At 39.7% G+C, this 23,461-nt stretch overlaps 1 protein-coding gene across 2 annotated transcripts; it reads right to left on the bottom strand.

Moving 5' to 3' along the window:
* Nucleotides 1-2,944: 2,944 nt before the first annotated feature.
* On the bottom strand, nucleotides 2,945-20,250 carry LOC107787415 (uncharacterized). Of its 2 annotated transcripts, none has more exons than XM_016608981.2 (9): nucleotides 19,650-20,246; nucleotides 9,659-9,750; nucleotides 8,760-9,460; nucleotides 7,074-7,144; nucleotides 6,263-6,352; nucleotides 5,936-6,127; nucleotides 5,740-5,838; nucleotides 4,822-4,945; nucleotides 2,945-3,722 (listed from the first exon to the last, which is right to left on the bottom strand). In XM_016608981.2, exons 1-9 carry the CDS (start codon nucleotides 20,019-20,021, stop codon nucleotides 3,544-3,546), a joined length of 1,920 nt encoding a protein of 639 aa, XP_016464467.1. In that variant the 5' UTR covers nucleotides 20,022-20,246; the 3' UTR covers nucleotides 2,945-3,543. The 2 variants fall into 2 exon arrangements, with proteins under 2 accessions (XP_016464467.1, XP_075084331.1); XM_075228230.1 differs by lacking the exon at nucleotides 2,945-3,722 and adding an exon at nucleotides 3,756-4,048 and having other exon boundaries at nucleotides 19,650-20,250.
* Between the last annotated feature and the right edge of the window lie 3,211 nt (nucleotides 20,251-23,461).

The raw sequence follows: 23,461 nt of genomic DNA, 5'->3' as shown, positions 1-23,461 counted from the left end.
AAATCAGTGAATGTGTAAACAAGGCGTTATACCAGCAGCAAATGACCTTTCATCATCATCCCATTTCAGAAGCTGTAAACAAATCACAAAGAAAGGTGAGGGGCTTCGGTCGGGGCGGGTTATTTGGTTGGGTCGGGTTGTTTAAAATGAAAGGTGGAGTGGATCTTTTACATTCAATTAGATTGCGCCACGTATGATTTTTAAATTTTGAAGAGGTATTTAACGTCTGGGGTTAATTATAATCCCAAAGTACAATGGTAATGTTATTTTTAATAAGAAATTGAAACGGACGGTAGATATAACTTATTTTCGATAGTAGAAGGATAAATATGACCCTTATCCTTTATTTTTAAGATTAAAAATCTTACTTTTTTTTAATGAAAGATTGCTTGTAGGTATTTTTTGGATGAGCTGATAACATAAGTTTTATTTTTTTTACAGTATAAGTTAAACCCTTTTTTAAGCCTTTTTTTATTAAAAAAAAAAAAAAAGTCATCCATTATAACCGTTTGTTACTAACACGCGCCAATGAACCCGACTCACTAGCCTTGATTTTTACATAACAGAAGCCCCACTTTGATAAAACAAAAGAACGATGGCTTCTTCTCCTTTTAGGCGATTTGACTTTGAGGCTTTTTCTGAATTTAGTCCAAATTTTAATTATTGAAGACGGAATCTGATATTGGATTGAGGAGAAAACCCAAGGAACCTCTAACAAATTCTGGCCTCACATGTCATTCTTCCATTCTAACGATAAATTGTCAAAAGATATAATAAACCCTAAATGAGAATGTAGCTTCTGTTATGTAAAACTTATTATAGGTCAACGGATCGGATAATTGGAGCGGTACAAATTGAAAAACAATAACTTTGCCAGTGAAATGACAAAAACAAGTGACTTTTTTATTTTAAAAAAATAACTTTGTAGGTGAAATGGACAAAAAAGGAAATGACAAAACAAAAAAGAAAGAAAGTGAATTTAGGTGAAATGACAAAAATAAATTGACTTTTTTTCTTACAAAATAAAGAAACTGACTTTCTTGTATAATTTCCACTAGTTGAGTGACCTATCAAAGTGAATTCGTATATGGATAGATATTCCTAACATTTTAATGTAAATTAACAAGGTTGATTCAAATTCTTTTAGGACCAAAGTTCTGTAGGGGTTGATTCTTGCTTGTGATGCCCTTGAGAACGGTAGATTCAGTATAATCTATGTAAAAACATCTCTAATGCTAGTTCTTGGACATGGACGCTGGGATTTACAATCTATTGTGGTTGCAATTTGAAGTTCTGAAGAACAGTTCCAACCACAAAGTTTGTCCAACTTGTTGGATTCGTGACATCATTGAACTCAAAATGCGTAAAACCCCAAGTTGAAGCTAATTGTAGAATTATATCACTACTAAAAAGTTCTGAATTTCCGTCGGACGTCCCGTCAGAAATTGGCTCATGAGACGATGGAATTTGTTTAGTAGTGGTAAGACATGCATGTTACCGCAACAAGTGGAAGAGTGATTGATTTTTCGAATTGTTTGTAGGATCAGTCTAGGAAACATTCTCCAAACTCCAAACCCTTCCTTGTTTAGGTCCCTATAAATTTCGTTGAATTGAATACACTCACATGTTGTAGACTTCAAAGTAGTTTGTATTTTATAGCTACTTCATAAGAAAGAGGCAATGTTCCGAGTCACATTGTTATTATGAGCCCGTTTGGCTTAGCTGATTTAGAGTAGCTGAAAAGCACTTTTAAGTGCTGAAACTGATTTAAAAAATAAACAGTTACGTGTTTGGATAAAAGTGCTTAAACTAATAATAATCAGCTGAAACTGTTTGATTAAAAAGTGCTGATAAGCTCTTTTTATGTTAAAATGACTTAAATGACCTTATAACAATTTACACTACTAAAAACGTTATTTTCTTCAAAATTTTAGATTCTACATAGTTATCATGTTATTTTAATTATAAAAATGATTAGATAATATCTTTTTTATAAAAATAATTTATGTTATGATAAGTATACAATCATAAATTAGAAGGGGTGTTTAAAACATAAAAAAATTACCTGCAATTTGTCTGATAGTTGCAGAGAAGAACGAAAGAAGCACGTAAAGGAAGCAATGGCACGGCTGGAGAGGCAACAACTGTTTAGGTTTTATGAAGAATCGGGATAGAGTAAAACTATACGAAGAGTTTTGTTTTAAAAAGAAGTATTTTAGGGATAGAATAGTAAATATTTTGGTCAAACCTAAAGTGCTTATAAAGCTGAAATTTGATAAGTTGGGGGAGACCAACTTATGGCTTTTTGCTTATTTTTGGCTTATAAGCACTTAACTTATAAGCACTTTTAATTTTACCAAACGCGTAGATAAGCCAAAAAGTACTTATAAGCCAGTTTGACTTAACTTATAAGCTTAGTCAAACACCCTCTATATCATGCAATACCGAAGATATATATATATATATATATTTATCATCTGAACTAGGAAAGTAAAATAAATATAACCCTCAGAGGATTCAAGTTTAATTGAAACTATACATACCCACCAGCCAAATCCGGCTCTACAATTAATATTATACATCACAAAATGTATAGTCGAGATTACTTAGATTTAGAATAACCCATTATAGGTCCATTCTAGTGTTCTGAGCCGGCCAGCCGGTCAACGTTCAAAACTAGAGCAATGCTAATGGATTCGAAAACCTTACTAGTTACAACCTCAACGGTTCAAATCGGGCACCTAAAGATAGAGGATTTGAAATCTAAAGAACAACGTTCACGAATGTGGAAGAAACTGCAATAGGATATAAACCTTAGACCTGGTGAACTCAAAAATTTGTTGCAAAAATTTGTTGCAAAAACCTTGTCTTTTTATCTTCTCATGTCGTGTGCAAACACATTTTCTCACTTTTGACGAAACGAAACTGAGAAAATCGTAACTAGTTGAAGAGAAACAAGACATGCATTTCCACATAACTGTCTCGGGTAGATTTACATGGCTCAATAACTACAGTATAACTTATTCACACTAGTGCACCAATATCGTGTAATCAAATTTCCGTAAATCATGGTCCTACATATCGTACATTACACCAGCTCAGATATTTAACTCACAAAGGAGCACAATCCTGCTCCAAAAGAATAAACTCCCTGCTAAATGTAATGATATCATACAACAAACAGAAGACGCTGTCATCGATAGAACCATTGGCAAAGATTCTCAGGTCACAATGCCTCCGAATTTGTAATGTACAGCACAGAGAGAAGTACTTCATCACCTTTGAGCATTGCATTCAGTGTTCGTTCTACCAAATACTAACACGGCATTATCAACCACAACCCTACAGATAACCAAGTCAGCAACATGTACACAAATTTGGTTACCACATCCTTCAATAATCAGTTTTTGAGCCTGTTTCCTCCTTAATACAAACTCCCAGAATCTCTGAGAATATTCAGGAGAATGGAATTTTGAGTGTTTGGATAAGTTGCAGCTGTCTTCTTGCCTTTGTTCTCGCAACTGCCACTTTAATTGAGCATAATCATTCTCTACTAATAATATCATCATTATTAGCTGCTAAAATCGAATCCTTGTTGGATAATGCATGAAGCATTGACTGGGCAGCAATCAACTTTTCCCTGAGCAACATATTGTATTCGTAGAGGTTTTGGAGATCTTTCTGGAGAATGGTCATACTTATATGATCAGCAGCCTGTGATTCTGCGGAACAAAAGCAGCATCATTACTTTAGACAAACACTACACAATCTAAAATCGCTGATGCAAGAATCTTATTAACTTGTCAGACCCCAGCACTCTATCTCAAAAAGACTCGAGGGATAAAATTGAAAGAGAGAAGCTTCTAAGGGACAATAAAAGTACGGATGTCTTATAAATTCTTCACTAGTTCATATAGTGGAGTAGACAACATACCGTCTCCACAACTAGCACTAAAATAGGAAATTGTCTCCTGTTGAATTTGCTACAGCTCTTTTGGCATTGGTAAAAGGAAAAAGCCTACCCACACTAGCAGAGTTGGTTGCTCAACTGGAAAATTATAAAACCAGAACAAAATGACATCTTCCCTTTGACATCAAATTCCCAGGCAAAAGCAACAGAATGCTAGAAAGAATAGCTTACCAACGTACAGTTTGTTGATACCCTAAGTTATGATTTTCCAACTAGCTTAGCCACAAAATCGAAAATAAACACCCAAAGCAACTAGGATCAAGCTCCTAGGTTCACTATTTTACTGATCACCTACCAGTCCAGTCACAATCAACAATAGCTAAAAGCTTGGATATAGTTTACACTGCACTTCTATCTGCTAGAGGTGCTTATATCTATAAGGCTTCACTACACAAGGAGAAGGAACATGGCATATCCTTGCAGCAATTTTCTACATGCGACCACATTTTGAAACCACACTCGCAGAAACAGAGATAGAAAACAGATACCCGAGGAAATAATTGTTTAAATATTTAACAGCCGGGAAGTTACGAGTCACCATACATAGTTGAGGTTTATAATCTTCAAATACATTATCAAAATCAAGGAGAACAAGATCATTGACAGTGGACTCTCATAACCTTGACCCTTGATATCTTATACTTGTCACACGACATTAACCCAGAAAGGTTGACCTAATCTATAGTGCTCTTGATAATAGCATGTGCAATTTGAATAAAGCTTAAATAGGTTGAAGCATGATATGTATGAGCAGCTTAAAATCTGACATCATGAAATCCAAACAGCTGACATGTTAGGCGGCATGAGGAAGGAGAACATAATTAACGCTGATCTCATGATTCCAAACTCACCTAATGGAGGCGGAGGTGGAACAGTTAAGTTGTCAGCTGCAGGAAAAGCTGGAGCCTGGATAACATTATCTAAATCTTCAGGTTTACTATCTTTCGTGTTTGGAGGTACAGCATTTTCTTGAAACTGAAGTATCAAGAATAAAAGGTAAGTCTCTTCCTACAGATAAAGCAAAAGTGAAATTGCAAGCTCTTTGGGAAGAAAAAGAAAGCAGACATGAAAACCAAGTTGAATTAACACTTAGTGTGCAAAGGGGAACAAGAAACAAATTAAATTGAGCATAAGAACAGAAAATGAAGAAAGAACTGTGTACTGTCAAGTAGAGGAAGAACTAACAACAAAAGCTGGAAAGATCTTAGCATGTACGTACGTGCCTTACAAAAAGATCTAAAACCATGATACAACATTTGAGAAATGAAGCAGCTAAATTTTAAATTGGTAATTTCATAAAAATATAACACCATTAAAAGGTTTCTTGTCCATATTCTACTTGTGTCGGCTTCTACAAGTCCAAGACCACTTTCTGAAGAGGGAAAGAAATGCCACCCCCAAAGTCGCAAAATTAGAAACTCACAGGTATTAGGCAATCGAATCAAAATACTTCTTGAAGGTTCTAAAAAGTAAAGCAATTCATTTTTAGTACCTCCTATAACAGCAAAAATCGCAAAATCAGAGGAAGTAGCTGTAAGCCTGTAACACCCCTGGTATGGTTAAAATAGAAGAGCTTAAACATTGATGTACACCATTTAGATAGTTATTTTGCTAAGTTGGCTTAAGCCGAAATCATTGCGTAACAGAGGGAATGATAGCACCAATCACGTGAACAGGTCCAAGGGATCGGGTCGAGACAGTAGCCAAAATACAAATGTCATTTAGAAAACCTCAAGAAACAAAAATATCAGAGATAAATAGCAACTGACTCTTTCTTCCTTCAGACGTGTACTCTTTCGGCGATCTGCTGCAGATTCAGGCAAAAAAAGCGTGGCACTTTGAGTATCAATCTGCTCTGAAATGGCTCTCTGGGAAAGGAAAATAGGACTTCAAAAGTTTATGATCTCCGATGACATTTGTAAATAATCATACTGATATAAAGAAGTTGAGACAGCAAAGCTTCACCTTCTCACTAGGTAAGCTAACTTTTCGGCTAAAACTGATGGTATCTAATCTGCTAGACCCTCTTCCTTTAACTGAAGAGCTCTTTCTGTTGAGTGATTCCATCTTGACACCTGTGCAACAACCATCATTTCTCATGTCGTACACCTCTTCCAATTGGTTAGGAGCATATGTGTACATCACATATTTCCTCAGCTATCAGAAAAGAAAGTGGAAAATTCAAAGCAAAGGATAAGGAAATTAGACAGGGCAGCTGAATTGGCAAAAGATAAAAAAAGATTGTCTTCAGCAAGAAATCAAGTGAAATTTTTTGTTTTTACTAAAACTCACTTTATCCCAGCGGTCTTGAGCTTTTCGGCGACTTCTAACCTTCCGCATTACACTATCCTCATTGCGTAATTTCTTGATCCTATATTCACACTGTAAAAGAGGAGTATTGACATAAATAGGAAAGTATGGACATAAGGATCAATCACACCCTGCAAGCATATATAAGTTAATTTTCCATGAAAAGAAGTAAAACGCTCGAAAGTTACTTTATGAATCTTACAACTTCAAGTACCTTCAGGGTTCTTTTCTTCCATCACTAAGTTCAGGCACGCAGATCAATCTTAATTTCAACCCACATTCCAATCTAGAAGTAAATAACTTCTATTCAAATTAGAAAGAAAATGTCTTAATCTTGAACGTTTTGATTGTTAGGAGTTGAAATGATACAACGAAATCGGTGTCAGACAAAACACTTTGCCTAACCTTTGTTTTTCCTTTTCTAATTTGAAGCATGAGATTCATGTCCAAGATTTAATCAGCATGCATAACTAACTCTAAGAGCCCCATGCAATATCATCAGTACCTAAACTCAAGAATACAGCAAAATTGTTAACGAAGTGTCTTTTTCCTTTTTGTTACACATTGTTCTCACCGATACTTCAGTTGCCCTGACTATTGTGTCGAACGGATGAGACATGAGTATGGGTACTTTGTGCATATTACTCACAGTACATTGAAAGTTGACAAAAGATGCATGTTACGGGTACACTTGTACTGGATGCGTACACGTAAACAAGTCCATGCAACGTAACTTACAATGATATCCAAAATATACAGGACTAGTAACAAAAAGAATGAAAGGAAAATTTACCTGCACCAAAATGTAGAAGAAGAGGCCAATACTGATGCAATAAAGGCCACCAAGATCCGCAAGGAAGCTTACTGCACTCTTGGGAGAGGAAGATATTATCAAAACATCACCACAAAAGAAAACTTCCCAAACGAAATGAACCATTTAAAGCACTAAATGTACACACTAGATTTCTGAAGCAAACCTAAACGTCAGTCTTCTTTTGTTATCATATCAGTGTGATGCGGTATTATATCCTAGACCACAGTTAAATATGAAAGGGCGCATTAAAGTAGCAAGTTTAATATTCTTTTGAGTAAGATTAGCCTGAAAATCAGCAGTATGATAAGTCTCATCTGATTACGCTATCTTTTTTTCTCCCTTGTTTTTCTGAGATAAGGTAAATGTTCCATCTGATTAACCCATCTTTTCTCCACCTTCACTATTTTGAGGCCACACTGAATGCTTTAATTCCTCTCGCTTAAAGCACTAAACCTATATAAAATAGAGAAATTGAATTCCATAGAAATCTTCGTATTTGGTAGAATTTTTAATATGAGTACCAAGCCTTGATGTTTGCTTCGAAGCAGTGCTCGTTCAAATCATGATAAGTTCTGAGCCACTTGTCCTTAGAGCCAGATACAACAACAACAACCCTTAGAGCCAGATAGGCAAAAGGAAAAAAACATTCGACTCAAGGTCCTATGCTGCTATGCAGCAATGGCATATGCAAGGTTGGCATTGAATACATTTAACAGGTTGTGCAATGTTAATTATGCACTCTCTATTAGACAGAGAAGAAAGCTTCTCATGAATTACATCCGAAAAAATTCTAGCGGACAACTTTGGCATTGAAAAAATTGGCTTAGGATCTTAAGCAGTAAGCTAAACTTTCAGTTCTGCAGAAAAGATTCTTGGCCATAAGCCCATAACCATTTGGCATGGCCTCCTAATCGACGCTTCGAATTTAATATCAGTAGAAGGAAATGAAAGAACTTCATTTCAGACTAAGGGAAAAAACTAAAGTATGTATACCAGAGAGTAAATATCTCTGTGGGTGCTGCAGAACACCAAATATGTAGTTTCACCATAAGATGTACATATAGAAGATAATTAGATGTTAAGAACCACACGATCCAGAATTCACGTCCTTTGTTTTCTCCCAAAAGATGAGAGCACGAGGAGGATAAAGAGAAGACAAAGATGGGGATGAGGAAATTCAGGAAAACACAGATCATCATCATGTAAAGCATAAAACTGCTGAAGACTCTCGCCTATATCAGTTATCGAGACAACTAACAAACTTTAAAAATAGTTATAAGAAGATGATCAATCAACACAAAAAAAATAAGAAGAGTTACAAGAGGAGTTATCAGATTCATTATAAATGAATTTTGGGAACATGTACTAATTCTCCTCAGAATCACAAGACATCATTAACATAGTTCATGGTCACAGTCATAATTTCTTACTGAACTTTTATTTGTCAAAAAGATGAAACAAGAGCATATCTCACAAAAGTATGACCCGAAATATATTAGCAGACTTCAGAGCTAAAGGATGTTTATACAGTACTACATGCATTATTGTAGCTCTTAAGTATATGACAATGAAAATTCAAAAATCATAAGGTTTAAACACTAGCCAGAAAAGGCATTGAAAGCAAAGAATAGACAAATGTGCCGAGAGATTGAAGATGTTACTCACCAGGCCCCAAAACATTTTGATTCTTGATCTCAACAATATACGAAGATAGGAAGTTGACATACAATGTCGTGTTGATTAGTCCATCATTAGGCCTTTGGACTGAGGCTTGGAGTTGACTTATCTCATTAAAAGATGAACCTGGCAGAAACTCATGAAGTAGTGGTTGGATGAGCCTCAGGTCATGCATGTTATGGTACATTCTAGGGAAAAAATTGAACTTCAATATATTTGTTGTCAGCCCTCTAAATGTAACCGGTTTGTTATCAAAATTGCTTCCATTCCTCAGTGTTCCACTGACCAAGCTCAGATGCTTCTTGTTTTTAGGATCTTTTGCTGTTAGGTTGAACTGAAATCCAACAGCTGTTGCAGGACTATTTGGGAGATCAACAAATTGCCATGAAATATAGGCACTATCTCGACTAAGTGGACAGTTGCTGCACTTAAGCACGATAGTTGGTCCTTTAGTAGTGTTTATACAGGAATAGTTGGCAAATGTTGACAGAGGAGCAAATCGATAGTCAACGAAGCCTGGGTTCCCAGTTACCACGGTTCCGAGGCCACGCAAGTGTAAGCAACTCATACTTGAGATGGTAGTGATATTAAACTCCAAATCGTTTATAAAAGCAGCTAAATCAGGTGCATTTGTTGCTCTCACATTGTGCATCTCAATAGCTCTCTTCGATATGATTTGGTAGAGCAAACTGTGGAAGCATATAAAAGGGTCTATTATGGATGGAATAGAAGGTAAAGAAGAAAAAGAACTGGGGAAGAATATTATTCAGAAAAAGAAAAAGCAGGATGGATTTTATTTTAATTTTTAGATAAAAAGGGGCCAAATACTTAATAGGAATAGTAAGACACTGGAAATTAAAGAGAAAAAACAAACATCATGTACTCACGCAGCAAACAGACCAATAAAAAGTATCCAACTAGCTATTGAAAAAGTTCCACCAAGTTCTGTTTTGCGCTTCATGACGACCTGCTGATCATCCTACATGAAAATGGTGCACAAATTTTTTTTTGAAAAATCAAAAGATTGTCAAGATGTGTTCAAGTATTAAGTATTAACAAACAAATACAGTATATACTTTTCAAGTATCACAGAAACACAGAAAACTGCTAAAGCCAAACAAGTCAACTGGTAGTATAACGCAATGACCACATCACAAGTAAGCTCAGTGAAAAGTGATCTATCATATGAGATAATAAGCAAAATAAAGACCATTCTTCCATCAAGTGACTAAGATGATTGAGCTATGATGCACATGTTAAATTTTGAGCTGCCTATTGGTACTAACTATCATGGGCGGCTTTCCAGCCATGCCCCATGACCCCTTGGACGCGCCCCGTGGCGTCCTGGCAAGCCACCCAGCGCCACGGTCGGCCCCGTGGTCTCGGCAGCTCCAAGTGACAAGCGCGCATGTACCTCTATCGCCCCACCGCTAGCCATCGCCAGCGCCCAGCCACAGGCAGACGCCAACAGCGCCGCGCGCGCAGACCCTGATGCTAAAGACAAAGTTGCTGCCAACGGACCTGTTTCTACCTTGTAGAAGACTAAGTCCTTCTCATTATAAATATAGAGTAGTTTTACTGCATTTTCTTTAAGTGTGCTTTTACAGCTTATTTAGGTCAAGTTATGTAACTTTGATTTTTTTTTTTTAAGCATTATTAAGGGGGATCAAGCAATCAAACTTTCTAGCAAGCAAACAATTATATGCATTGGTGTCTCTCCCCCCCGACACCGTGTTGCTTTTCTGTAATAGCTTTCATTAATGCAATCAAGCTTTCTTTCATTCTCAATTCTCTTTTCTGCTCTCTCAGTTGCTCATGACATTGGTTCTCCCGTACGGAACTGACAATCTAGTCTAGCGTACGGAGGAGACCTCAGTTGGCGGACAGCAATCGCACTGACATCGATTGACTAGTCTTACGTCGCCCTTCCAAAGAATCTCAGGAAGGCGCCGCGTAACAGTTGGTATCAGAGCCTAGGCTCGACATCGGACGAGGGATTACATTGCAATTACCACCATTTCTGACCATGGTGAATCATGGGGTTCGCATCGCGATCCTTGAGGAGACGGTTGATGTATTATGGCCCATCGTGGAAATAATGCCTGACCTTAAGACCAGCCTAGTGCAAAGGTTGGACGACCTGGACCGCAGACTGCTCCAGGCCGAAATTGACATAGAAAACATCAGTCGCGACCCTAAAGGAGACCGGCAAACGGCAGCCACAGAGGCAGCCGAAATTTTTGGTAAATTTGACGGCAGCCACAGAGGCAGACAGGGTGACTGCCATGCAACAAACTATAGACAACTTGACAGGCCAGCTCAACGTTGTCAATGCTGCTTTACAAGGCCTGCTTCGAGGAGGCGGAAATCAAATCGGGGATGTTGTGAACCTCGCCCATGTGGCACAAAAACTAAAAATTCCTGAGCCAAAACCATACAGTGGAGCTCGGAATGCCAAAGAAGTGGAAAACTTCATTTTCGACATTAAACAATACTTCGATGCCGTGGGTGGCCTAGAAGAAGCTAAGAAGGTAGCAATTGTTGCCATGTATCTTCAGGGTGATGCCAAACTCTGGTGGCGGGTGAAATACGAAACCATCAGGGCCGGTGAAGATGCCCTCGAGACATGGACTGAAGGCAGCCATACACCTACAGTTCTTCCCCGAAAATGTTGAGTACAATGCAAGGAGAAAGCTACGGGAGCTCCGCCAGACCAAATCAGTGCGGGATTACGTGCAAGAATTCTCTGCACTCATGCTGAACATCCGTGACATTGGGGACAAAGACAAACTCTTCACCTTCCCGGAAGGGTTGAAACCCTATGCCCGCATGGAGCTGCAAAGACAAAGGGTAAACACGTTACCTAAGGCAATCCAAGCAGTAGAGTGCCTTGGGGATTATCAAGTGGAAGCCCGGAAGGACAGGCCTCAACAGCCTGTCCGAGGAGGATACAAAGGAGGCCAGCCGAACACTGGTGGCCCTAGCAGAAGTGGAGGAGACCGGAGTGCAACCAAATCTAAGGCTCCCTCCTCCGGCAGTACTAGCACTGCATCTAACAACAACGATCGGGAGAGGAAACTCCACTCAGGATGCCGTCATTGCGGCGCACCACATTGGAATAATGAATGCCCGCATGCACAGATGAACGCCCATCAAGCTTTTGATGATGGGACGGATGACGATGCGGACCAGACTGAACCAGTAGGTGCATTCAATGCAATTGTTGGCTCTATTTCTGAGTCCTTAGCAGGAACCAGTGCTGGTATCCGTAAGAAGAAGGACCCCTGCTCAATCACCAAAAAAGGGAAAAAGAAGGCAAATGAGAGGACTCCTCTTAAGCAAGAGAGGACCTTAATGTTTGTCGACATGAAGGTAAATGGCAAGCCCATTCGGGCGATGATAGACACAGGTGCTACACATAACTACTTAGCCTCGACTCAGGTGGAGCGCCTTGGCCTAGTTGTAGGAAAGGGCAGGGCAGAGGTCGTGTCAAAGCTATGAACTCACCTCCTCAGCCAGTGGGTGGAATAGCCAAAGAAGTACCAGTGAAGCTCGAACCTTATGAAGAAAAGTCAACTCACGCGTGGTGATCATAGATGACTTCGAGTTGATAGTGGGGTTGGAATTCCTGAGGCAAACCAACACCATGCCCGTACCGTATGCAGACATGCTACTGATGATGGGAACAAATGGGGCCAAGCCCTGCATTATTCCGTGCATGCCTATGAAGATGGCCGCCGAGAACATCTCGGCCTTGCAGTTGAAGAAGGGGGTCAAAAGACATGAACCCACGTTCCTGGCTACCCTCTGCATTGAAGATACGGAACGCTCCTCGGGTCCCATTCCTGCACCCGTGAAGGAGCTGCTACTGGAATTTGAAGACATCATGCCACAAGACATGCCAAAGCGACTCCCGCCTAGGCGCACTGTGGACCATGAGATTGAGTTGGTGCCGGGTGCGAAGCCTCCTGCCCGGGCGCCGTACAGAATATCACAACCCGAACTCACCGAGCTTCGGAGACAATTGACGGAAATGCTAGACACAGGGATCATCGTACCCTCCAAGACCCCATACGGGTCCCCTGTGCTATTCCAAAAGAAACATGATGGCAGTTTACGACTCTGTGTGGATTATCGGGCTCTAAACAAAATCATCGCGAAGTACACATACCCTATTCCGCTAATGGCAGACTTGTACGACAGACTGGGTGGTGCGACGGTGTTCACCAAGATAGACATGTTATTGGCAAGTTCGGATTGCAGAGGTGATGAACACAGTACATTGATGAATTCGTGGTGGTATACTTGGATGACATTGTGGTATATAGCCAGACATTGGAAGAACACCTGGAGCACTTGCGGAAGGTCCTAGCCCGATTGCGGGAGCACGAATTATATGCGAAGCTATCCAAGTGCTCCTTTGCTTAGAAACAAATTGACTTCCTCGGACATGTCATCGAGGAAGGGCAGATCAAGATGGACCAACAGAAGATTCAGGCCATCACAAATTGGCCGCCGCCTAAGGATATACACGCCTTAAGGTCATTCCTTGGCCTATGCAACTTCTATATTTGTGAAAAATTACTCCCTCATTGCAGTACCACTGACAGAAGTTCTCAAGAAGGTCACGCCCTAGGATTGGGGACCCAGGCGAGTAAAGGCCTTCAACGCACTGAAAGCGGCTATGTCTAGTAGCCCCGTCTTGGCTCTCCCTGATTTGGCCAAGCCTTTCGAGGTACAAACGGATGCCTCCGACTATGCCCTTGGTGGAGTCTTGCTACAAGAAGGGCATCCCGTAGCGTACGAGAGCCGGAAACTTAAGGATGTAGAGCGGCGTTATGCCGCCCACGAGAAAGAATTATTAGCTGTCGTTCATTCCTTACGCCTTTGGAGGCATTATCTATTGGAAACCCCGTTCGTGGTCAAGACAGACAACACAGTTGTTAGCCATTTCATGACCTAGCCGAAGCTGAATGGTCGACAGGCTAGGTGGCAGGAACTCCTAGCGGAATTTCACTTCAACCTGGAGTACCGAAGTGGGAAGACTAATCATGTTGCTGATGCGCTCGGTCGGAGAGTTGATCTAGTATCAGTGTGCCTACTCGCCACCCTAAGGGGGAGCGAAGTAACCACCACCATAAAAGACCAGATACATGATCTATTCATCAAGGATCCTGCTGCTCAGTATTTGGTTGATTTGGTAGGCCCAGGCAAGACTCGCCAGTTCTACACAGAAGATGATTTCCTGAAAGTAAAAGGGAACCGACTTTATGTTCCTAAAGGAGGAGATCTGCGAAGGACTCTTCTGGCGGAATGCCACGATACTTTGTGGGCTGGTCATCCCGGTGAACAACGCACCATGGCATTACTTCGCCGTGCATACTATTGGCCTCAAATGACAGATGACGTCGCTCAGTATGTGAAGACTTGTCTAGTATGCCAGAAGGATAAGTCAGACCGCTTGATGCAAGCAGGACTCTTGGAACCACTAGCTGTCCCAAAAAGACCTTGGGAAAGCGTTTCCCTGGATTTCATCACCGGATTGCCCAAGGTCGGAGATCTCACAACTATCCTGGTTGTGGTGGATCGGTTTTCCAAGTATGCTACCTTTATGGCAGCCCCACAATATATATCAGCAGAAGAAACAGCTCGACTCTTCTTCTTTCATGTCGTCAAATATTGGGGCCTGCCTAAAGACATCGTTAGTGATCGCGACTCACGCTTCACTAGCAACTTTTGGACCCAGCTCTTTAAGTGTCTCGGGTCAAAATTGAGTCATAGCTCAAGTTTTCATCCGCAATCTGATGGCCAGACGGAGCGATTCAATGGTATGCTGGAGGAATATCTCCGCCACTTCGTAACCGGATCGCAGAAGAACTGGGTGAAGCTTCTGGATGCTGCTCAACTGTGTTTCAATTCACAAAAAGAGCTTTAGTACCAATAAAAGCGTTTTTGAAATTGTTACCGGACAGCAACCGCTACTCCCACACACTGTGAATGCACCGAACATGTCAAAATCTCCTCGAGCTGCTAGCTTCTCAAAAGAATTGAAGCGAAATTTGGAGATAGTGCGGAGCTATCTTGTCAAAGCCCAAAAGCGGATGAAGAGGCATGCTGATCAAAATCGTCGTTTTGTTAAATACCAAGTAGGAGACAAAGTGATGGTCAAAATCCCAAAGCGGTACTTGTTTGCAGGGGTCCATGACCCTCGCCTATTGCAAAAATATATTGGACCCTTGTCCATTGAAAGGCGCATTGGCAAAGTTACATACCGGGTGGATACCCCAGCTTGGTGGAAAATCCATCTTGTTTTCCATGTCAGTCTCCTGAAACCTTTTCGGGAAGGTATGGAGGATCCTTTACGGAGCCAACTCACAGTACCCAGTATTCGAGGCCCCAATTCAACCGGGAAAAGGCGTGTTGAAGCTATTCTTGATGATCGAGTGATTCACGCCTCAAGGAAAGATCACCAAGAGTTCTTGGTGAAATGGCAGGGATGTGATGCAGAGGGGAACAAACCTCAAAGCCTACAAGAGCCTACTTGATGATTATCTTGCAAGTAAGGCGCCGAGGACGTCGCCAACTCAGGTGGGGGAGAATGTCATGGGCGGTTTTCCAGCCATGCCCCATGACCCCTTGGACGCGCCCCATGGCGTCCTAGCAAGCCTCCTAACGCCCAGCGCCACAGTCGGCCCCGTGGTCTCGGCAGCTCCAAGTGACAAACGCGCATGTGCCTCTGTCGCCCCACCGCTAGCCATCGTCAGCGCCCAGCCACAGGCAGACGCCAACAGCGCCGCGCGCGTAGACCCTGATGCTAAAGACAAAGTTGCTGCCAACGGACCTGTTTCTACCTTGTAGAAGACTAAGTCCTTCTCATAGTTTTACTGCATTTTCTTTAAGTGTGCTTTTACAACTTATTTAGGTCAAATTATGTAACTTTGGTTTATTTTTTTTAAGCATTATTAAGGGGATCGAGCAATCAAACTTTCTAGCAAGCAAACAATTCTTTGTACTTTCTAGCAAGCAAACAGTTTGCATACTAACTTTTTGAAGCATAAGTAAAGCAACTAAAATGGCTAATTGACCTTCAACATCCCCAAGAACTCTATCGCCATCACCCAAGAGAGTATCAGAAAAATGCCCCTATTTAATCTATTCCTAATAAACAAAATACTTCTCATAATCAGTTGAGAACTAGTGATGGTGGCAAAGTGGCCTCCAGCCCCTAAGCTCTTTTTCTAGTTATCCTCATATCCTAATTAGCGTATTAGATGCACTTCTTGAGTTCTTTTCATTTTGCACCCCTAATGTATGCACCATCGAAAAATTTGCACCCTATCCTTTATTTTATTTTGCCTTATTCTGTGCACCATTTTTTAATTTGTGCACTCCTTTATTTATTATGCTTATCCCCCTAATATTTGCATCTTATTTCAGTTTGCACCCTATCATTTGCAAAGTTATAAAACATTTCTATTTGTGAATAATAAAACTCAAGGGCTTTGTAGCATTACAACAATATCCACTATATGTTTTCTATACAACATCTCCAACACTTTTCTATAAGGATGCATGCATTTCAAAGAATCCATAGTGGAAGACTATGCTAACGAGTTCACCTATAAAGGATTGCTTAAATAACAAAAAACCAACTCAATCCAAGTCTAGATGAGGTCGGTTATATGAATCCTTACTATACATGTCACTCCATTTAAATTCGTCTTAATCCAACATTAAGAAAATGGTTATCAATCTAAAGAATGCTTAAATGGCAAAACAAAAGTACCTTCGACTAGAAGGACCTTCATCAATTTTGACTGAGGTGTAAACTTTCTAGATGATTTAGGAAACCAAATGTAATTTTCCAATGTGAATATGATGGATCGAGAGAGTTGACGAAGTTAGTGAGTTCAGTATGAGAAATATTGGGAAAAGTAGAGTTGTTGGACATCCGTTTTACATTAAAAAGGGAATTGTAGAGATGATAGATCCTACTTGAATGCATCCTAGTATATTGAAGTATGAGCTCCTTACTAATAGCAACACAAGATCGGAAACTATGATCCATCCTACGAATTAGCTTTAGCTTTCAAGGAAAAGATAGAATGAGACAGACGGCAGACCAACATGACCTTTTCTCTGTTAATGCCCTTTTCTTTACTTTGATAGGTGATACTAGAAAAGAGTATCACAGGAGAATGAACTGGAATTTAACCACATAATCAAGTGGTTAAATTTCCCGGTTAGGAGGTGTGAGCGGTTGGCTTTGGCAGGTGCGAGAAGAGGTAGAGGGCGGCCTAAGAAGTATTGGGGCAAGGTGATCAGGCAAGACATGGCGCGGCTCCAGATTTTCGAGGACATGGCTCTTGATAGGAAGGTGTGGAGGTCGAGCATTAGGGTTGTAGGTTAGGGGGTAGTCGAGCATTTTTCCTTTGTACCGGCTAGGCTGATAGTGTTTTGTCTAGGACTGCTACCGGTTTATGTTGGGTTTCACACTTTTGCATAGTATTTGTGTTATTGCCCTTCCATTTATTTGTTGTCTCTCACGTTGCTGATATTATTTTTTTGATATCTGTTGTTGTTACAGATCTTCTGTCTCTGAGCCGAGGGTCTCCCGGAAACAGCCTCTCTACCCCTCTGGGGTAGGGGTAAGGTCTGCGTACACTCTACCCTCCCCAAACCCCACTAGTGGGATTCTACTGGGTTGTTGTTGTTGTTGTAATCAAGTGACTTGAAAGAAAGAAAGTAGGTAATTCTAAAATAAATGCCCAAAAGAAATTTCTACAACTCTGATTGCAAACCCTGGATATTAACTGGTGGTACTATTTCAGCTCTTGGCGCTAAGAACATCAATTCCGTCATTAATCTCAAAAGTGAGGAACACATCAAGAAAAGTATATACAAGATAAGGTCAATTCATTGCCCTGAGAAAGCACCGAATTGCATTTGCCCGCTACATATCAGTTATAAGTCTAAAGTAAAAAACGAGAACAACAACATACACAGTATAGTCCCACAAGTGGAGTTTACCTTGTGGAAGTAGAGAGGTTGTTTCCCATTAAAGTAAAAACGAGGAATGGCAATAATTTGAGTAAACACAAGAATAGAAGAAAGACTCGCCATACTCATCCTTCTGCATAATGTTTTTTGTTTTTCTGTAGATTCTTTTTGATAAGTAAGAAATGTTTCATCAATGAAACCAGCATTAAAAAGATTATTATTTGAAATATAGATTCTTGCCTTCTCCATCATCTCCGCCTCCCTTTTATCAACTCATGATTGCGTCATACTTCAGAGACAGCTAGCAAGGGATTTCTGATGTTTATTCAGTCTCCTTTTCTCATTTCCTTATTCAAGATTTTGTTATAGGTAGGAAGGCATTCTGATCTTATTTCCCTTTTCTTCTTAAACTCTCATTAAGGGTTGGAAGGGGAAAAAAAGTTACTTAGGCTACAAGTTGCCTAAAAGGAGGGGATATGAGTCACAAGTCAAAACTAAGAATCATTATTAAAGCAACAACAAGTTAGCATATATAGCTCTATGCAACATCGGAACCTGAAATTGAGTTCATTCAACCAGCAGCTATCAATGTCATTCATGTTTAATGCTTAGTCTTATCTAAATAAACCCTAGTCATTCAACCAGCAAGCTGGCTAGTGAGGAAGATTTTCGATGCAAGAGACTGGTTGTATCTAGGGACTTTGAGGTGGAGCTCCAGAAATGTAGTACTGCTGGTGGATTCAGTATAAAGAAAGCTTATTTGTCATTCCATCCACAGTACCAGAAAGTTCCTTGGAAAAATCTTACTATGGGGTCGAAACAAATACCATGACACCAGTTTATTCTATGGCTAGCTATCAGACAAAGGTTGGCTACTGTTGATAGACTAGAGAGATGGGGGATATACGTACCTGCAGATTGTGTGTTGTGTACTCTGGGGACTACAGAAACATTAATGCATATATTCTTTGAGTGTAGCTACTCAAGGCATATCTGGTCTTCCTTACTAACATGGATGGGTGAGATCAGGCAACTCAAGACATGGAATGAGGAAGTGGAATGGATTTCAAAAAGAACTCGAGGAGGTAGAGCAAAAGCAGAAATTCTGGGATGGCTATTTGCTGCGACTATATACCATACCTGGAGTGAACGCAATGCTAGAAGATTTCACAATGAAAGACGAGAGAGTGGGTACAGACTAAGAGAAATTGTACTCCAATTGCATATTCGAGGGCAGAGTTACAAGAACTGGAGAAAGATACTAGAGTGTTTAAATAATTTTCCTAGCTAAACATAGCATAAATGTAAGTCCTGATAGGTGAGATGCTACTTAGATAGGCAGGAGTAGAGGAGGCTACTTCTAGAGTCCAAATGGAACTAGCGGTTGTCCATGTATACAAATGGTTAAATAAAAAAAAAATTACTTTGACCAAAAAAAAATGTTTGTTCTACATTGATGGTGACAAATTAGAGTTAAGTGGCATGTTTTATAAGACCTGGAAGCAAGTTTGTGAAACAATAATGCACGAAGAGGGTTCTTCCTATCGACCTACATTTCGTTTAACTTCTTCTTTTGAATCTTAATACCCACTCAACATAAACCATACCAGACTGCACATGCTCAAAACTTGTTAAAGCCCCAGAAGATATTTAACTTCTTTTCCAAAACTGGCGGTCCTATTTGGCTTACCAAAAGTCAAACATTCCATAAATATTTGCAACTTACAACAACAAAATTCAGTTTCCAAATAAAACAATCCAATTAACTTTTGCTACAAAATTGGGGCGGAGGGAGTAACTTGCAGTAGCCTAAACTATGTCTCACAAATTTAATAAAACGAAAAAATTAAACACTTAACGAAGAGAAAGAAATCATACAAGCCAGTGGCGGGAGGCGAAGCAGACATCAAGGCGACTAATCCACCAACGGATCTTGAACCAAATCGAACGGCCATCACGAAGCGGAGCACAACGCGCAAAAAAGCAGAAAAAAAGCCAGGAAAGCAACATGAAAAGTGTAGCTTCGAGAAATACAGCTTGTGATTGAGTCAACCTCCTAATTGAATCAAAATCGAAAATGGTTCCACTTCCAGGGAAGGATACGGAGTGATAGTCCACACCGGAATCCATCTCCACTGGACCCCATTCGTTGAACAAGTAACAGCTTCGGCTTGTGATGTTGAACAAGTAGCCAGGGTTGCACGCGCATTGTGTGGCGTTGTAGCGAAAGGAGTTGCTGGGACATTGCATTTTTTGAGCATTTAGAACTATGGTTTGATTTTTGTTAGAGTTGTCGAAGTGAAGAGGAGGAAGAAGAAGATGGAGCGGAGAAGTAAAGAATATGGGGACAAAAGAGAGCAATGACTGAAAGACCCACAACAATGTCACGAAAACTCAAAAATAGAAAAAGTGGAAGACAAAAAACGTGATCTCATACATCCAGGAATGGAATTACCTTCCGTTTGGGTTCCGTCTAAATTTTTGAATAAATGGGTACATTAACCTTTGGGTCGTATATACCTCTCCCCCTAATGGCAAAGTATATGAGCAAACTTCATCGTGATCATCCAAGTGAAGGTTCATTGTACCAAAATCACTATTTTAACTTTTTTTTGCCTTAAAAATTTGTCACGATCCAAAACTTGCCTAGTCGATATGGCACATAACTTTAATGCTAGGCAACCCAACATAAAACAAAGTAACTCAAATGATAAATGATTAATAACAAGAAATTAAATGACTGGATTCTACACAACCTCCTAGTACAAGTCATGGGCTACTATGAGTTAGATTTATAAAATAGTATTGAAGAAATAGTACAATGTTTGTTTGAAATTTATATAAACAGAGTTTAAGTCCTAAACTACCATGAACAAGGGGTAGCCTGAATCTAGAACGTTGGAACGACTTCAAGGCAAAGCTTCGTCCTCCACATCTATGCAGCTCCAAGATATGCACACAAGGTGCAGAAGTGTAGCATGATTACAATCGACCTCGTGTACTCAGTAAGTATCTTAACTAACCTCGGTGAAGTAGTGGTGAGGTTTTAAGTTAAAAGATGCATACTTATATTTGTACATGTGCAGATAATAAGCGAAAAGAACAGATTCGAGAATAGATAGACACATAACCATGTAATGAATGAAACAAGAGTACAAATGACAGAGGGTCCCAGAATATCAAAATCTCTAATCTCATATCACAACACCTAGGATAAACTATACAGCTACACACGACTATTACACATCAATTTCCGTCGCGGCGTGCAACCGATCCAAATAATTAACACAATACCATGATCGGATTTCCATTATCATACCATATCATCATCTGTTCATATCATATACGTCATTATTTCTTCATATCATATCATTTTTCAGTTCCGTTGCGGCGTGCAACCTAATTCACAATATCAATTCATTTCAATATCGTTGTAGCGTACAACCTGATTAAAAATACCAATTTATTTCAATATCGTTGCGTTATGCAACCCGATTCACAATATCAACAATATCATATGAAACCACAAAAACAACCAAACACGTACAACCTGATTAAAAATACCAATTTATTTCAATATCGTTGCGTCATGCAACCCGATTCACAATATCAATAATATCATATGAAACCACAACAACAACCAAACATGGGGAAAAATCATAAAGTAACACTAAGAAACGAACACGTAGTACCTAGCTTAGGAAATACAACTCAACAGAGTAGAATGAGCAATCCAATATCAAAACTAGTCTACCATATATAATATAACAAGGCCCACACAAGGTATACCACACAACTAATCTACAAGTCACCCAATCCAGTTAAGCAAATGAGAGTAGTATATAAAACTAGCAAAGATATTTATCAAGGAAGAACATGGATCAAAGGAAGGCATTCAATATATGAAATCGTGTAGCAAGTAGAAGCACGTACCAAATCGAGGCATTCAACAAGTGAAGGCATATGATAAGTTGAGCATAGAGTGAGTGGAGACATATAGTAGGTTAAAACATGTAGTGAGTGGAGACATGTAGCAGATTAAGGTATCTAACAAGTAAATCACGTGACAATTAGGGGCATGTAGCAGGTATAACTAAAAGAAGTAAAGACATGAATTCGAAAAGGACGTGTAATAGAAGTAAATCAAGTGAAAGTGTAGGTGTAACAGTAACAGACAAGATAAAGACATAGCTAAAACAATACGGTCCAAAGGGAAAATACAGAGATAACTACATAAGGAACCCAAACGGAAGGTATCATGCGAAACAGCAAACTCTAATGAAAATCAAAGTAAAGGGCATGCAAGTGCTTAACGAACGAGTAATCATAACAGAAATCCATATTCTTTTCTTTTCTGGGTGGTAATAACCAACAAAACAATTGCATTTCACAATACATGAAAATACTCATCATGCCAACATTATATCAACCGCACGAAAATACTCATCGTGCCAAGCATAACCTTAAGGCTCCAATCATCATCTCTTAATACGAACAAATAAGCTCAAGTAGCATGACAATAACAAATGTAGATATAGATTCTCGATACTACGATCAAGTTAAGTATGCAAATGATTCTAGAAAACGGCACATCAAATCTTTTTTAAGATGTCATGTATTCTAACATGATTTTTAACATAGTTAATTGAGTTTACTATACATAGAGTTTAATGGAGCATAGGTTAAGGGATCATCAAGTTCAACAAAAACAAAAAGAAGCACATAATGTCCCCCTCCCGAGCATGCAAACTCTGCCAAGTGCATATACGCTATTCACCTCATATATGCATCACCCTTGCATGTAGAAAATAATATCAATTAGTAGAAAAACTTCTCCCAACAAAGTTAGAAAAGACACTTACCTCAAGTAGGCCAAATCAACACTCAAAAATAGCTTTTTCTTTAAAATTCACCTCGTCTCGGCTCAAATCTAACCAAAATCAACTTAATAATATCTAACAATGCAAGAGAAACCAATTCCAATAAATAAAGTTAAGATCTTTACACAATTCCCCAAAAGTCAACTCGGGCCCGCCCGGTCAAAACTCAGGTCTAAGGGTAGATCTTGACTAGCCATAACCCCACGAGTTCATATATGTTTTTTGTTTTCAAATTCGAATCCAATTCAACTCTTAAATCTCAAATTTTCGTGTTTCAAAACATAGACAACCCCCCCCCCCCAAAAGAATTTCCTTCAAATCTCATGATTTTGATGTTAAATCTCATAAATAATAATGTAATATAATTGAAAATCGATCAAAATCACTTACCCAATAGTTGTATGTGAAAATCCTTCCTAAAAATCGCCTCTTACCGAGTCTAGGGTTCAAAGATATGAAAATGAGACCAAAATTCCGTTTTCCAACCCTTTTGTTCAGGTGTAGATATCACAATGCGACATATGGTTGACTTCGTATTTGCGAAGTCAGGCCCTTCGCAAAAGCGATCATGTGATCGCAAATGGGATCTGGTTTAGCCCAGGTCCCCCCATCGCAAAAGCGAACAATGTGTTCCCAAATGCGAACCTAATAGATCCCAGTGAACCTCGCAAATGAGACCCCCACCTCGCAAATGCGAACAATGTCTCGCACTTGTGAGACCTGAGGCACCAGCAACACACCAGCAAAACTAAAACAACCCGAAACACTCCGAAATACGTCCGAAACTCACCCGAGCCCCCGGGACTCTAA

The sequence above is a fragment of the Nicotiana tabacum genome, chromosome 13 (genome assembly GCF_000715075.1).
Source record: "Nicotiana tabacum cultivar K326 chromosome 13, ASM71507v2, whole genome shotgun sequence".
NCBI lineage: Eukaryota > Viridiplantae > Streptophyta > Magnoliopsida > Solanales > Solanaceae > Nicotiana > Nicotiana tabacum.
The sequence above is the reverse complement of the archived record's forward strand: the minus strand, read 5'-3'. Positions and strand labels throughout refer to the sequence as shown.

What these genes read in the sequence shown, in the direction of transcription:
- LOC107787415 (XM_016608981.2), bottom strand. Translation starts at nt 20,021, where the DNA reads ATGCAATGTCCCAGCAACTCCTTTCGCTACAACGCCACACAATGCGCG. An exon ending in TCGCCTCCCGCCACTGGCTT is followed by an intron (nt 9,751 to 19,649) that starts GTATGATTTCTT and finishes ATTTTCATGTAG; the next exon opens with GATGATCAGCAGGTCGTCAT. An exon ending in TCAAAATGTTTTGGGGCCTG is followed by an intron (nt 7,145 to 8,759) that starts GTGAGTAACATC and finishes CCAAGAGTGCAG; the next exon opens with TAAGCTTCCTTGCGGATCTT.